Source organism: Rhyacophila brunnea, unplaced genomic scaffold, assembly GCF_057557595.1.
Source record: "Rhyacophila brunnea isolate RB1 unplaced genomic scaffold, BYU_Rbru_1.0 scaffold_18, whole genome shotgun sequence".
Classification (NCBI taxonomy): domain Eukaryota; kingdom Metazoa; phylum Arthropoda; class Insecta; order Trichoptera; family Rhyacophilidae; genus Rhyacophila; species Rhyacophila brunnea.
The window spans coordinates 1127959-1142124 of record NW_028232837.1 but is presented as its reverse complement, the minus strand read 5'-3'; the positions used below and the strand labels follow the sequence as shown (position 1 = coordinate 1142124).

The 14166-nt window shown below is 32.2% G+C and overlaps 1 protein-coding gene and 1 long non-coding RNA gene across 2 annotated transcripts in view; one reads left to right on the top strand and one right to left on the bottom strand.

Moving 5' to 3' along the window:
• LOC147073085 (uncharacterized) overlaps positions 1-14166 on the bottom strand; it is a 692917-nt gene that overhangs the window by 354052 nt on the left and 324699 nt on the right. The window lies entirely within an intron of this gene.
• The window catches only part of LOC147073088 (progestin and adipoQ receptor family member 4), a 300264-nt gene continuing 290377 nt past the window's right edge, over positions 4280-14166 (top strand). Inside the window, exon 1 of the mRNA XM_085945223.1 lies at positions 4280-4946. Coding sequence (XP_085801349.1) covers positions 4640-4946 — 307 coding nt within the window. The 5' untranslated portion in view covers positions 4280-4639. The remainder of the gene's footprint in view (positions 4947-14166) is intronic.

The following is a 14166-nucleotide window of genomic DNA, read 5'->3' as shown; positions in this document are numbered from 1 at the left end:
TTACGTTTTTCGTTATAATAATATTTCATGTTGTGAACGTCTTAAACTTATAATTATTGTAGTGTCCACAATATGTTAAAAAATAAATTGAAATTGAAAAATTGAAATTGGTTTAATTAAAAGTCTACTTTCAGATTCTTGTCTACACTAAAATTTAAATACTGTCACATTCGAGCTTACCAGTAAAACGATGACATGCGGGATATCTTGAAATTTAGTGTTAATATATTTGCAATTACTAATAATTTAATCAATTTTTTAACCATGTTCGATCATTCATAATCTTATTTAGGTTGAAAGATTTAATATGAGATATTTAACTCGATTTGATATAAATAAAAAGGATTTCAAGTTATACACATTTATATTTTTATAAAAATCGATGTTTTAAAATAAATATAAAAAAATATTAAAACTATGAATTAGTCAAAAGTACGAGAAAAAATTGAAAACTTAATAAACTAATTTTTAATAATAAAAATGACCATAAAATATAGTAATAATAAGATGTGGTCCTGTGATAAATTCACATTTTATAACATTTTTTTACAATAATTGTAAGTTTATCTTAGACTTAAAAAAATATTTTTCTTTTTAATGTTTTCAAATACTTACATACGTATTTATTAATTAATAGAGTAAAAATTGTAAATAATCAAAAAAATATCTCAAATTGCAAGCTTCGTATTTTTCCGCTAGGTGCCTCTGCTGGTATACGCATCCCTCATAACATAATATTTTTTATTGCGAATTGAAAATAATTATCCATGAAGTCTCATATAAAAATAAAATAACTCTCTTCTCGTTGGAAATCATTATTTATGTGTGTATATTTAAATTCTCACTAAATCTTAAATAATATAATAATAAATAAGTAAGTATTAAATATATGTTTTACTTTCTACTTATAATTCACGAACTTCTATTTATTTTCGAATTTCATTCGATTGCGTAGCGCCCAGTTGTCCCGGCGCCGAATCTTCCTAGAACCCTTAAAACCAGCGCATATATTCCATACACAAGGTTGCTATCGATGACTGTGGAGGGTAGTATATCATATTTAATATATAAGCGGATAATTGTTACAATATATTAACTGGATGAACTGTGAGAGTGCTATGTTTTAACGGCACCTCTCATGGCTGTATTTACTTTTAGAGCGAGATAGACAGTTTTGACAGTTTATACGGCTAATTTATTGTAACAATTATAATACCTCAATACATAAATATGATAAACTATCCTCGATAGCCGCAGATAGTAGCTTTGTGTGTAGAATAGATGCGCAAGAGCAGTGGTGTACAAATCTCTACATATTAGGTGATGTATCAACATAGTGCAAAACTTCCAAAGGGTATTAAAGAGTAAGAGGACAAAGCATAGGTACCTATATTGCATAACCTACAAAACTATTGAAGTATTTTCTTTAAACTTGTTGATATCAGTTTTTGGCGCTTCTATTTTGGACTAAAAATAGTTTAAGAATAGGAACGGGTAATGTTATATTAAAGTTTTTAATATTTACGTATTTGAAAAAGTAACAACTTAACATTGCGGTTGAATTAGAGGTAAGTGTGTGTGAAGGAACGTAGGTAAATCTTAATTATATTACTACTAGTCAGGAATGAAAATGCTTAAAGAAAACTCATGTTCGATACTTACAAAAACGACGGAGAGAGGGACGGACATAGAGAGAGAGAGAGCAAATATTGTAGTGTTGAAGTTGGTTTTGGACGGCACGCGGCGTCCCATCGCGCAATCAACCCCCTCCGTACGGAGGGTTGTTCACGGCAGTGCCGCCTGCCCCCCGCGAGCCTCAAAGCCCAGTCAGTGTTGCCATTTAATCATTTACTTTTCCAAATATGGCATTCATTTAATCGGAAGATAATTCTTATAATTCAATTTGTATAATTAAAAATTGCCGTATAATCATTGTATTAGAAGACCCAAAATTTACAACATTCTTACTGGAATTGTATGGAGAGGTACTCGCCGTTTCACATGAGACACTGGTGTCTGGACACCGGTATCTCTGGACACTTCATATACATATAAATGAACGCGACACACGTGTGTCTCCGTCTGAACGCCCCCATTCATTTATGTGTAAAATGCCTGTGTCGGGACACCGGTATCTCGTGTGAAACGGCTTTAAATAAAAATATAATCTTTTGTGTTTATGAATTAACATGCAATGACAGTGACCGAGTCTATACTGGGAAGGCCTCGCAGCCCTTCAATATTAGGGTACCTAGTAAAAAATATTGAATCCATTAACCATAGTCCAGACCGAGAACATTTGTATATAAACAGTGTTCTACCCACGCTGAAAAACAATAACACACGGACAGTTTTAATAATATAATATTCAGGAAACACAGAATTAATGGGAACTGAAATACCTAACGGGTGTGGAGTAACAGGAAACCGATCTCGAGTGTGGAAGAATATGGTATACGCGTGTCAAGAATACGTCATTTTAAGCTTGTCCTTCGTTCTGAGTGTTCTGACAACTGCTTTCAGTTTATGCACTGACGCTTATTGAATATTGGTGTATTACATTTATAATGTGGGCTTCATTTTCGTAGGACACTCACACATTCAAAGCCTTGCTTCAAAATGTAGTGTATTTGGGTATAGCCAATCGGAGTTGTATTTATTAATCTGTTCTGTGATAATATTCAATGTACGTAAATGCTCAGAACACTTTTAATGCAACTTTCGTAAAATTTGTATAACTAAAATTTTCATTTGTACAGCAGACTGATGTATTTTGATATAAAAATATCAATAACTTCATTTAAGACAGAATTAATTATTGTGTCAAATATTAAGCGTGTGAATGGTGCAAACTTAAACAATAATAGTTTAGAATTTCTATAAAGAAATGCAGCAATAACACATTAATAAACGATATTTCATTTCTAATTTCTCAGAAATTTTCAATCTCACTCCTTATAATTCACCTATATCTATTCACCAATTGCAGTTTATTCTAAGCTTTTTTTTGTAATTATTAATAACCATGTCCTTGCTTTTTCGTACAAGGTGGTTGTTAGTAATTTTGAACAATCATAAACACCAAGGCTTTCAGAAAAACACATAAATATTGTGTCCTCACCGGGAATCGAACCCAGAACTCTCGAGCGGAAGGCCAGCGCCTTACCCACTGGACCACGAGCTAAGCTTTATCAGATACCTATCGCTTTTTCAAGTCACAAAAAACTAAAATTCGAATCGATATAAATTAAAATGATTTCAAATCATACTCATTTTAATTAAACAAATGTGTAAGCTAAACACTTATCAAACGACATTTTAATGAACGAACTATATATAAAACACGACGTAGAGCTGTGTTTCAGTGAACATTCCAAATAAAGTGTCATTGAAATAGGTATATTAATATAAAATATTGTTATTCTTCTAATGCGACTCTGGTGTTCAGTTATAAAATACAAACATTGCCTCAGTTTAGAATATCACGTTAGAAGAATATCCATTTGCAAATTGCAACGCTTTGTAATAATTATTATCCAGATTTTCAATTACATAATAATCGGTCATAATAGTAATAAAACGAAATAGAGATGTAAATACTGCGTTTCGTCTCTCTGAAACAACACTGAAATCATGGTTATCGGTTACATGTAAATTGTACGTATTACATTTCACCGTACCACTGTTCGCCTTGAGCTTTCTTATCGGAAAGAGATGAAAAAATTACGCGTTGTTCGTGGAGCGTTGCAGACAATTATTATGTTCCAATGTTATTAGATTCAATATGAACATTAATTTGATATTGATTGGTTATCATGCACAGTAATTAATCCTATGTTAGCGTCCACCGCAATACATCAGTATTAAAATAATCCTATGTGAACACGGCATGGTTACAATGAATCATGTCATGATTCAACACGGTGCATATAGAATTTTATTAATTCTATGTGATAAAGACACGGAAAAAGCTACGATTTTACCATTTAATAATAAATATATTGTAAAAAAAATATGATTATCCAATTTTATTTTGTAATTAGGATCTTCAAAAAATGTTAAAACTTATATATCATTTACGATTATTTTTTAAATCAGTTTTTTACGATTATCTCAGAATATGACTCAAACCACATAGGAGGTATTTAAAATACAGCGACGTTTTTCAATGTAAATCTAGCCGTTTATTTTTTGCACGCAAATTTTCTTCCCCCATCCAGCACCGTGTTTCGCGGCAGAGCACTGGCAACATCGGCGCAGCCCTCCAGCGGGCCGGGTCAGTCAGTCAGTGGCGCGGCGCTCGAGCGACGTCGGCGCCTATCGCCTCACTCCGACGCTCCGCCCGGTCGAGTTCGACGCGCGTGCCTGTCAAACGCACTAGTCCACGTTCGCGCCTCAGCGGCCCGCGCCCAAACTATCTTGTGCAATACTATTATATTACAAAATAATAACACATCTTCGGCTAACGCGATCATCTCTCGGGCAATCAGTAGTGCGCGTTCGGTTCCCGCGTCAATGCAAGCGTCGACGGCATCGCTTTTCATTCATGTCTCGAGCTTTACGTAATGCGACGCGGTATAATAATAACTATGTAACTCGCCGGCGTTATTTTTAGTGTTAATTGAATATTTCGCGCGAGATGTCGCTCGTGGACTCTAACGGCGGTCCGCCGAGGCTGCGTCTGGCCGCGGACCCTGACCCTGCCGCCGATAAAGACTCCGAAGTCGTCAGCGAGACTCCGAAGCCGTCCAGCAATGGCAAGGAGCACCGCGGCGAGAACGGCTGCAAGAGCGACTGCCAGCAGTTGCTCCTCTGGGAGGACATGCCGAGGCACTTGCAATTCAACCCCTACGTCAAGACGGGGTATAGACCCCTGCTCAGTGCGTGGGGTTGCGTCTATAGCCTGTTCTACCTGCATAATGAGACGGTTAACATTCTAACTCACGGTAAGATAATATATTATCAACAGTTTTCTGTTTACATTATACATGGCAAACTACATTATTATTAAATTTATTACACCAAATTTACATCGTTTACACTACAACACATGGTCGACAAATATAACCTCCAAATTCTCAGTTCAGTTTTTATTAATTCGTTTTAATATTTCGCATCTACCTATGTATCAAATACAATTAATTAGGTATAATATATTATATAATAACAATATTATTCAATTGTTAATTTCAATCCTTTATAAAATATTACCTCTGAACTTATAAATTTGAAAAAACACTGCGGACAATTCTTAATGATTTCATTAATGATTTCTAGAATTAATTACATTTTATATATTGGCATTAGCATTATTAAATACAGGTATGGATAATAATTATCGATATTATTAGTGAAAGTAAATTGTTTAGTTATATAATTATTCTGAATATTATGACGTTATGCATAATATTAAAATAAAATATTATATTTAACGGATTACGTAATATGTACACATGTATTTATAAATAATTAACTAAGATTTATTATTTAATTTAACAACTGTACCTTCCTACCTCCATTGTAATATAGGACGTGTAAAATTATAGGTAAATCTTCAAAATATGAAATAACTATTTACCGCTAAATATTATTATGGTATTAAAAATTAATTATCAAATTAAAAAAAAAACTTTTATTCGTTAGAACTAATTTTAATGACATAGAAAATATTACACTGGCATAATAGTAAATAGGTATTTATTTATAAGTGTGTGCTTTTCAAAAGTAGAAATGGTTCTTGTCGGTTTATGGGAAGCCAGCGGCAAAAATTTGAAAATAGCCGATATACTGGATTATTTGTTAGGTTAGGTTAGGATTTCATTCTTGAATTCATGAATTTTGCCAAAATCGGCTATGAAAATTGGCGTGGTTTCCGCCTCGCTTCCTGTAAACCGACTTGTACCGTAGAAACTAAACGGTTTTTTAATTTAACCAAATACTGGTTAATCGGTAATCAAATATAAATGTATTTACCGGTAAACCAGTTTATCGAAAACATAATATTATAATACATCATGCTCATGTAGATGCTATTAATTAATAGTCACTGAAGTGATTTCATACAGATTAATTTATTGTTATTGGTAAAATAAGAAGAAAAATAATTACAAGATAAAAAGAACTTTTTATATACCACGTTTTTAAATTTTCTGTTAAATCATATAAACTTGCCAATTCTATGTATTAATAATTTAGGACAAATAAGACAATTGTCAACAAATCATTTTTTTACTATTTTGCAACAAACAAACAAATATAGAATACTGAAATGTCATTTTGATTTCCATAGTAACGCACGTATATATTAATAAGTTAGTTGCTAGGACCTTAGCAACCAATAATATTGGATTGGATTACGGATTTCTTCCGAAATAACTTTTCATACAAAACAGAATTAACTAAAAATGAATTCAATTCTACTTAAAGATGGCTAAAAGTATTAAAAGAATGCATTGGCATCGTGTTCTGATATATTCTAAAAGTTTCAAATGTCTAGCTAGTCGGTGAGTTAGTTAAAAATCGATTGCAAGATTTGTACTGGATAAACAATAATACGAGCTAAAAAAAACGTGGTAAAATAACCATGTAACTGCACTTATTTTGATCTTTGAGCCGCCATATTATTGTCTGATCAAAATATAACAATTATGTCAATATCGTCGCAGATTATTCATAATACATTGCATTGCGATTCATATGAATATTTAACATTGGACTTAGTCATTTTGTTCAATAGTTGTTACTGTTAATGTAGTTATTATACTGCACAATTCAATTATTAGCATGCAACTACTAGAAAAAAACTTATCAAAAATTGTTAATAATACTTTGGACGCGGAAGACGCACACGGTGCGTAATGACCAGGCGGCCGATCGATGTAATTAACGTGCATTTTAAAGGGGGCAATTAAAATCTCATTATCTATTCAGCAGCGAAAGCGATAATTATCAATTATTTCCGTTCATTATAAGAATGGTAATCAATAGTTTATTTAATTACTATTCAAACATGCATTGGTTACATGACTTATTAAAGATTTAGTTACCTAGATACTTCGCAACAATTGATATTGAAAATATTATTACGTCGCTAAAGCCGCGTTGACACGGTCCAAGTACGATCCAAGTACACTTGGATCGAGTGCCATCCAAGTGACATCTTCATACTAATTATTCCTATCCAAGCTAACTTCGATGAGTAGGACGCGGTCCAAGTAGCTTGGATAGGAATAATTAGTATGAAGATGTCTCATACGACTACACTTGGATGGCACTCGGTCCAAGTGCACTTCGATCGTACTTGGACCGTCTCAACGCGGCTTAAGGTAATTTACTTCGAAATATGATTTCTTTTTAATTACATAAGTATTGTTTTTAATATTATATTGTTAACAAAGATTATTTTTAAATACAATACGAATAAATTTTGTAACAATTGGACATAATTATGCAGAAAATAGCCAGTACACAAAAAATAAAAAAAATTAGATATGATATAGATCAGATGCGAGAAGGTTTTCTTTACGTTCTGCTGAAAATAGCCAAGCCGCAAAAAAATTATTCTTGAAATAAAATACTATTTACAATTTTACATTTTACGTACATTTTTAATATCATGTTGTTTCTAAAGTGTCATTATTTCAGCTCGACATTATTGTGGACTGGCTACATTCTGCATAACTACGTTCAATTTAAGTCGTACTTACTATTAGGTAGACTATATTATAAATAGGTCTGTAGTATGCATATTATATCATTATAATATATTTTAAAATACAGAAACAAAAAATGTACAGAGTACACAGCGGTGGCGAAGGGTGGAGGTAGGTTGTGCACATTCTACATAAATAGTGCACACTAAACTTTATCAGCCATGCCTATTTGTTTTCATTGAACTAAGAACACAAATTGCAGATTGTATTGGTTAGTTTTCAAAAATCGATTAAACCCTACCTAGACTAAACCATAATAGTAGAGGTAGGCTGTAGAGATCCGCAAAAAAGTAAAGCGTACTTTATCTGTCATTGAACTAAGAATACAAATTTTGGCAAATAGTTTTTAAAATTTGATTAAGCCCTGCTTAAACCAAATCATAAAAGATAAAAATATTCTTCTATCTATAAAATATCTAAAATTATGTATATATTGCCATAATTGATTTTTAAAAACTAACCAACACCATCTGTAATTTATATTCTTAGTTCAATGAAAACAAATAAGAACGACTGACAAAGATTAGTGTGTACTATTTAAGTCGGATTTCCACAGCCTACTACTACTCTTCGCCACTGTCAGACAGATACACGGAATATATATAAAAAATATACATAAATTAGATAGAATATTAAATATATATTTTAAAAGTACCTATAATTCACGAACGTCTATTTATTTTTGAATTTCATTCGAATGCGTGGTGCCCAGTTGTCCCGGCGCCGAATCGTCCTAGAACCGATGCTATCGGTAGCTTTATCCAACTGACTTTCTCCTAGGCATACTTACTTAAGTTTAAAAGTTAGACATGATTTTTATTTGAATAAGTACGTATTTTCCAACGTACACGTGGTGTAAATAAGAGTCGTCCATTCTGAATAGACACGCATCTAAGACTAGATTACAAATTGTTTGTTCTCCCAAGGTGCAGAGCTAACCTTTAAACATGTCTAATATTATGCCAATTGCTTCAATTAGAGCAGTGTTTGTCAAACATTTTTATCTGACGTCCCACTGGTGAAGGGAAATTTGTTTCATGGCACACCAAAGAAAAAATTCCCAAAAATATACGTCGACAGGTAACTACTATATTAATATTAATATAAAAACCATAATATAAGTAACGATATAAAAATATTTTTATATAAATAAATCACCAACATAGATACTTAATAAACATAATAATTTTGGTACTGTTCGGTTAAAGCGGATACAGCGGAAAACGCATTTTGAAAATAGCCGATAAACTGTATTAATTGTTAGGTTAACCTAACCAAAACTAACCTAACCTAACCTTACCTAACACAACCTAACCTAACATAAACTAACCCAAACTAACAAATAATCCAGTTTATCGGCTATTTTCAAAATGCGTTTTCCGCTGTATCCGCTTTAACCGAACAGTACCATAATTTTATAAATGAGAAGGATATAATTGATTTTGGAAATGAATTATCTTAAAACGCAGGATACTCAGAAATAATGGGAACTGAAATACCTAACGGGTAAGGAGTAGCAGGCAACCGATCTCGAGAACGAAAGAATACGGGATAAACTTAAACACGTGTCAAGAATACGTCATACGTCGAATACTGACAACTGCGCTTGGTTTATGCATTGACGCTCATTTAATATTGGTGTATTACACACACTATTGCACGTCCACGATGCGTGGCTAATTTTCGTAGGACACTCACACATTCAATACCCTGCGTCAAAATATATTGAATACAGCCTTTAGGAATTCTATTTATTAATCTATTCTGTGTTAAAATGCGTCTCTAAATTAAATAAACAAATTTAATACGCATCAACGACCGAAACGACAACAGAGATTTAATAGCTAGATATAGTTAGTAGAAAATGCTGACAACTGTTAAGTTACTGTGTTACATTGTGAAAGGATTGATTCAATTTCAATGTATTTATTTTTAATATAATATTGTGGACATTACAAATTATAAGTTTAAGACGTTCACAATATGACACGAAACACTATTATAAAGAAGGAAAAAAAGTAATAAAAGCAATAAAAATGAAAATATAAAAAGAGAACATAATACTTATAACCATACAAAAGCAGTAAAAATACAATAATACATCTATAGAAGTACAAAGAAGTACCTACAACGAGTTTGCTAAGGATGACACACCTGTTGTACTGTAGATTACCCAGAAGGGTTTTCTACTATCTTTTGCACTTCTGACAAAATTTTCGCGGCACACCTGCAACCTCTTACGGCACACTAGTATGCGCGAGTCACAGTTTGGCAGACACTGGCTTAGAGATACAATCTACTCGTGTGAGTTGAGCTTAGGGGGACGTTTTTATGAACTATAAATTTAATATAATAATATGTATTTAGCCCACTCCGTATATTTAATTTCTCGTACTTGGTTACATAATATTTTAGCAGGTTATACGAATAATTTTATTGTTTTTTAATAATGTCAGTTTAAGTTAGGTTATGATACTATCCTTTATACTTTTTCATGCCGAGTTGTGAACGTCTTAGGTATGTACAACTGTAATGTTCGTTCTTGACAAGAAAATAATTTTAATTTGAGATATAGATGAATGTTTTATCCGAACTGAGATATACCTAATATTATAATTGAGTAGATACAAATAAAAGGGCTAACCTCCATTTTTTAAATTTAAATACTGGTCAAAGTAGCTCAGTATACTCTATTAACATAGTATCATCATCAGACTGAATCTATCCACTGCTGGATGAAGGCCTCTCCAAGTTGATTCCACTTCTCTCAGTACTGTGTGTTGCGTTGCCACGTATTTCGGCATAACTTTACCATTTCATCGAGCCAGCGGTCACTAGGTCTACCTTGCGTACATTTTGTACCTCTTGGATACCACTGGATGACTAAATTTGTCCAACGATTGTCTCTTCTTCGAGCTATGTATCCAGCCCATCTCCATTTGAGGCTTTTAATGAATTCTATCACATCACAAACCCTTGTCTGTTTATTTAACCACTCATTTAACATTACATGCTATTAACAATTTTACTCCTATTCGACCGATATTTCGGCCCACCATACTATGCGAAAAATCTGGGCCGATCCATCGGCTGAAAGTTTGGAACCAAATTTACGATTTATTCCATTTTTTTTTCGTTTAATTTCGTCTGGTGTAGACAAAGCACTATATTCGCTCTCTGTTAGATAGTATAATAGAACATATTATAATGTACCTAAAAACCTCTCAGAACAATGTCATTATTTTATATATATCTCAGTGTGTAGGTAAGTAATGGAGAGAACCCCTTTGTTTTTAATCTTTTTATTTGATATAGCATTTAATTGAAAAAATTAATAATTAATAAAAAAATAATAAATTAATCATGGATTTTAAAGATGTCAAATTTACGTAAATGTCAACTTAATATGCAAATTATTGTCTATGTCGCGAAATCTTTCATTTTTTATTTGTGTTTCCACTTAATATTCTTGTGATATTTATGTACCTACATGACATGTTTTTTGTATCAATATAGTATCTATGATTCGTCTATAGGCGGAGAAAATAGCATAAAAAGTTGCAGTTTTAATAGCAGGTAGAGAATATGATCACGAACAATGCATTACGAACTTACATATTAATTTTACTAAAATTTGCCTAGTGATGTCCCATAAAATAACCGGTTATCGAGTTGTTCGCTAAAATATGAATATATTCGCAAAACAAACAGGTTAACTGTTTCAAATTTTTATATTTTGTACTAATAGGTCAATGTCAACTACTTGTTTCAATGTATCGTTTTGTACTATGAAGTAAATATTTTACAGTACCTACTACCTACCCACAAAAAACGCATTTTTTTTTAAAATTTGTAATATATATTATATAAAAATGAGCATAAATCGTTCAAAATTATACAATTCAACACAATATTAAATAAAAACTTCATTAATCTGTCACATCTCTGTCATCTTTCAAAGAACATCTCACTACATTTTAAAGATAAAAATAACAATGGATAATAAGAAGAGACTTCAATAATTCATCATCATCATCGTTCGTGGTCGATCCACTGCTGGATGAAGGCCTCCCCAAGCTCTCTACACTCTTCTCAGTCCCTAGTTATTTGCTGCTACGTACATCCATCAAACTTTATGAGCTCGTCTATCCAGCGTGTTTAAGGGCGTCCTTTTGGACGTTCAGCGCCCCTTGTGTACCACTGTATGACGACATTTCGCACACTGAGATCTATAGGGTCATAACTGCAAAAAAACCAAAAATAACTTATGAATGCAGTTTGATAGAAAAAATCAATTTTTTAATGCTATATGGCATTAACTGCTACTTGGAAGCAGTGGCCTCCAACACAATTGTGTCCATGGTTATTTTATATTTAAAATTTTAATTTAGAGCTATATAGAGGCATTATCTTACAAGAGGCCCTTTTACCTAAAAAATATACATCTTTGGTACAATATTTATTGTGCAGTCTACTGCAATTAATTAAATTGTAGTTAATTATTTAGCATTCAAACTCAAATTACTCAGGATCATGTTATTTGCAGTTATGACCCTATATATCTCAGTGTGCGATTTGTCCAGTGATTGTCCATACGCCTAGCGATATGTCTGACCTATTGTCATTTCATCTGCTTAGCGACCTCTATTACATCGCGTACTCTTGCCTGCTTCCTTATCTATTGGTTTATTTTATGATATTTACGCAACTTCGATTAATATAATATTTATTTTATATGACAATGAATTAGTTAAGATACTTCGAAATGTAAATTATCAGTGAGTTTTATTATATTGCATACGTTTTATATGAGAATCCACCACATTAAGGGCCGTATGTATGAGATTCCGAAAGTATGTATGAGAGAAGTCATTTAACCGACTTTCCACCATATAGCGTATAGCACTGTTTGTGACGTAAGCAATCTGACGTCACATGTCATTCAAAATGGCTGCTTTATATGTCACTTTCAAATATCATTTTAATAATGCATTCATTACAACAAACGTTTGCTTGAGGCCCTCGCTCATTTTGTAGACTCTATAAAACATTTGCGAACTTTAAAAACAGTTCTTAGTCGTCCTGTATATTCATTTCATTCATTCATTTATTCTTATTCCGTTTTGACATCTCATAGAAGTGATTGAAGCGAAGTTAGTCATTACTATGAAAAAATAACTGTATGTATTGCCAACAAATGGAAATGTTTACTGGGAATACTCCATCATTTCGTACAGTAGAATTATAAAATAAATGTGATAAAATATCTGATAAATTATTTAAAGTTCATAATAATTATTCATTTATAATTATTAAATTTATATGGTACCGTTCGCACACTTTCAGATACATTTACAATTTTAAAATTTAAAATTAATGATCGGGGAATGAAATTTTATAAGTTTGCCATTATATGGACGCCATGATACATTATGACGTCACATCGTGACGTCGCTAACCAACGGATTACATTTATACTCATGCATACAAATGAGCAGTATTTAGCCTATAAATTATTTGGGAATCTCATGCATACGACCCTAAGAATCTAACCACGTTTAAATACATGCCATTTTTCATTATACCCACACTTTGAAGAGACTATGCATATTATTATTTGGTATATATATAAAAAAAATGTAAGCTGCCAGATCAGGTAGAAGTCAGGGCTGCAACAAGGAGGACTATCGCCCCTGCCCCAACCCTGAATAAAAAAAATAATAAAGAAGTTAAAGTAAAGTTTAAATAATTATGTTATTTTCCTTAAAATAGTTAATCATATTATAACAAGAATGATTATAAATTTTATCTATTAAATAATATGTAAGCGACTACCACCAAACCATAACCAACCAAGGGACAAAAAATGGTTTCGTGCACTGCATACAAGAAGTGAGCGAAAACATGGAACAAGATCACAACGATTGGACACAAAATAACTACTATTTCATAACTCCACCCCAATTAACATAATTTAATTTATATTCTTTTTATCACTCATGTAGACGATCACCCACCTCGTACATAACAAGAAAGACTTAATTCAAATAGGAAATACATAATTATATAAATAATTCGAATTTAGAAAGGAAAAAAGGACGTAACCCTCAATTTTTTTTCAAAATAGATTCTATTGGATGATAATGTTGTACACGACTAAATTAATATACGTTATGTCCAAAGGATGTAAATTTCAAATGCCGGCAGTTAAAAAAAAAGATAGGAAATGAAGTCGAAAAACGACTTAACCATCATTTAAATTAGTTTTTGTTTTTAAGTAACTTATTTACTAAATCAGATTAGGTATATAAAAATCAAATTATTAATTATTATCATGCACTTAATGGTTAGGTCTATTTTGTATTTTAACTTTGACCGAAAACCATAACAAAAACGTTTTTGTGCCTCCTGTAAAATTTTGGTTTGTGTGGATTACGTCCCTTTTCCTTTCTAC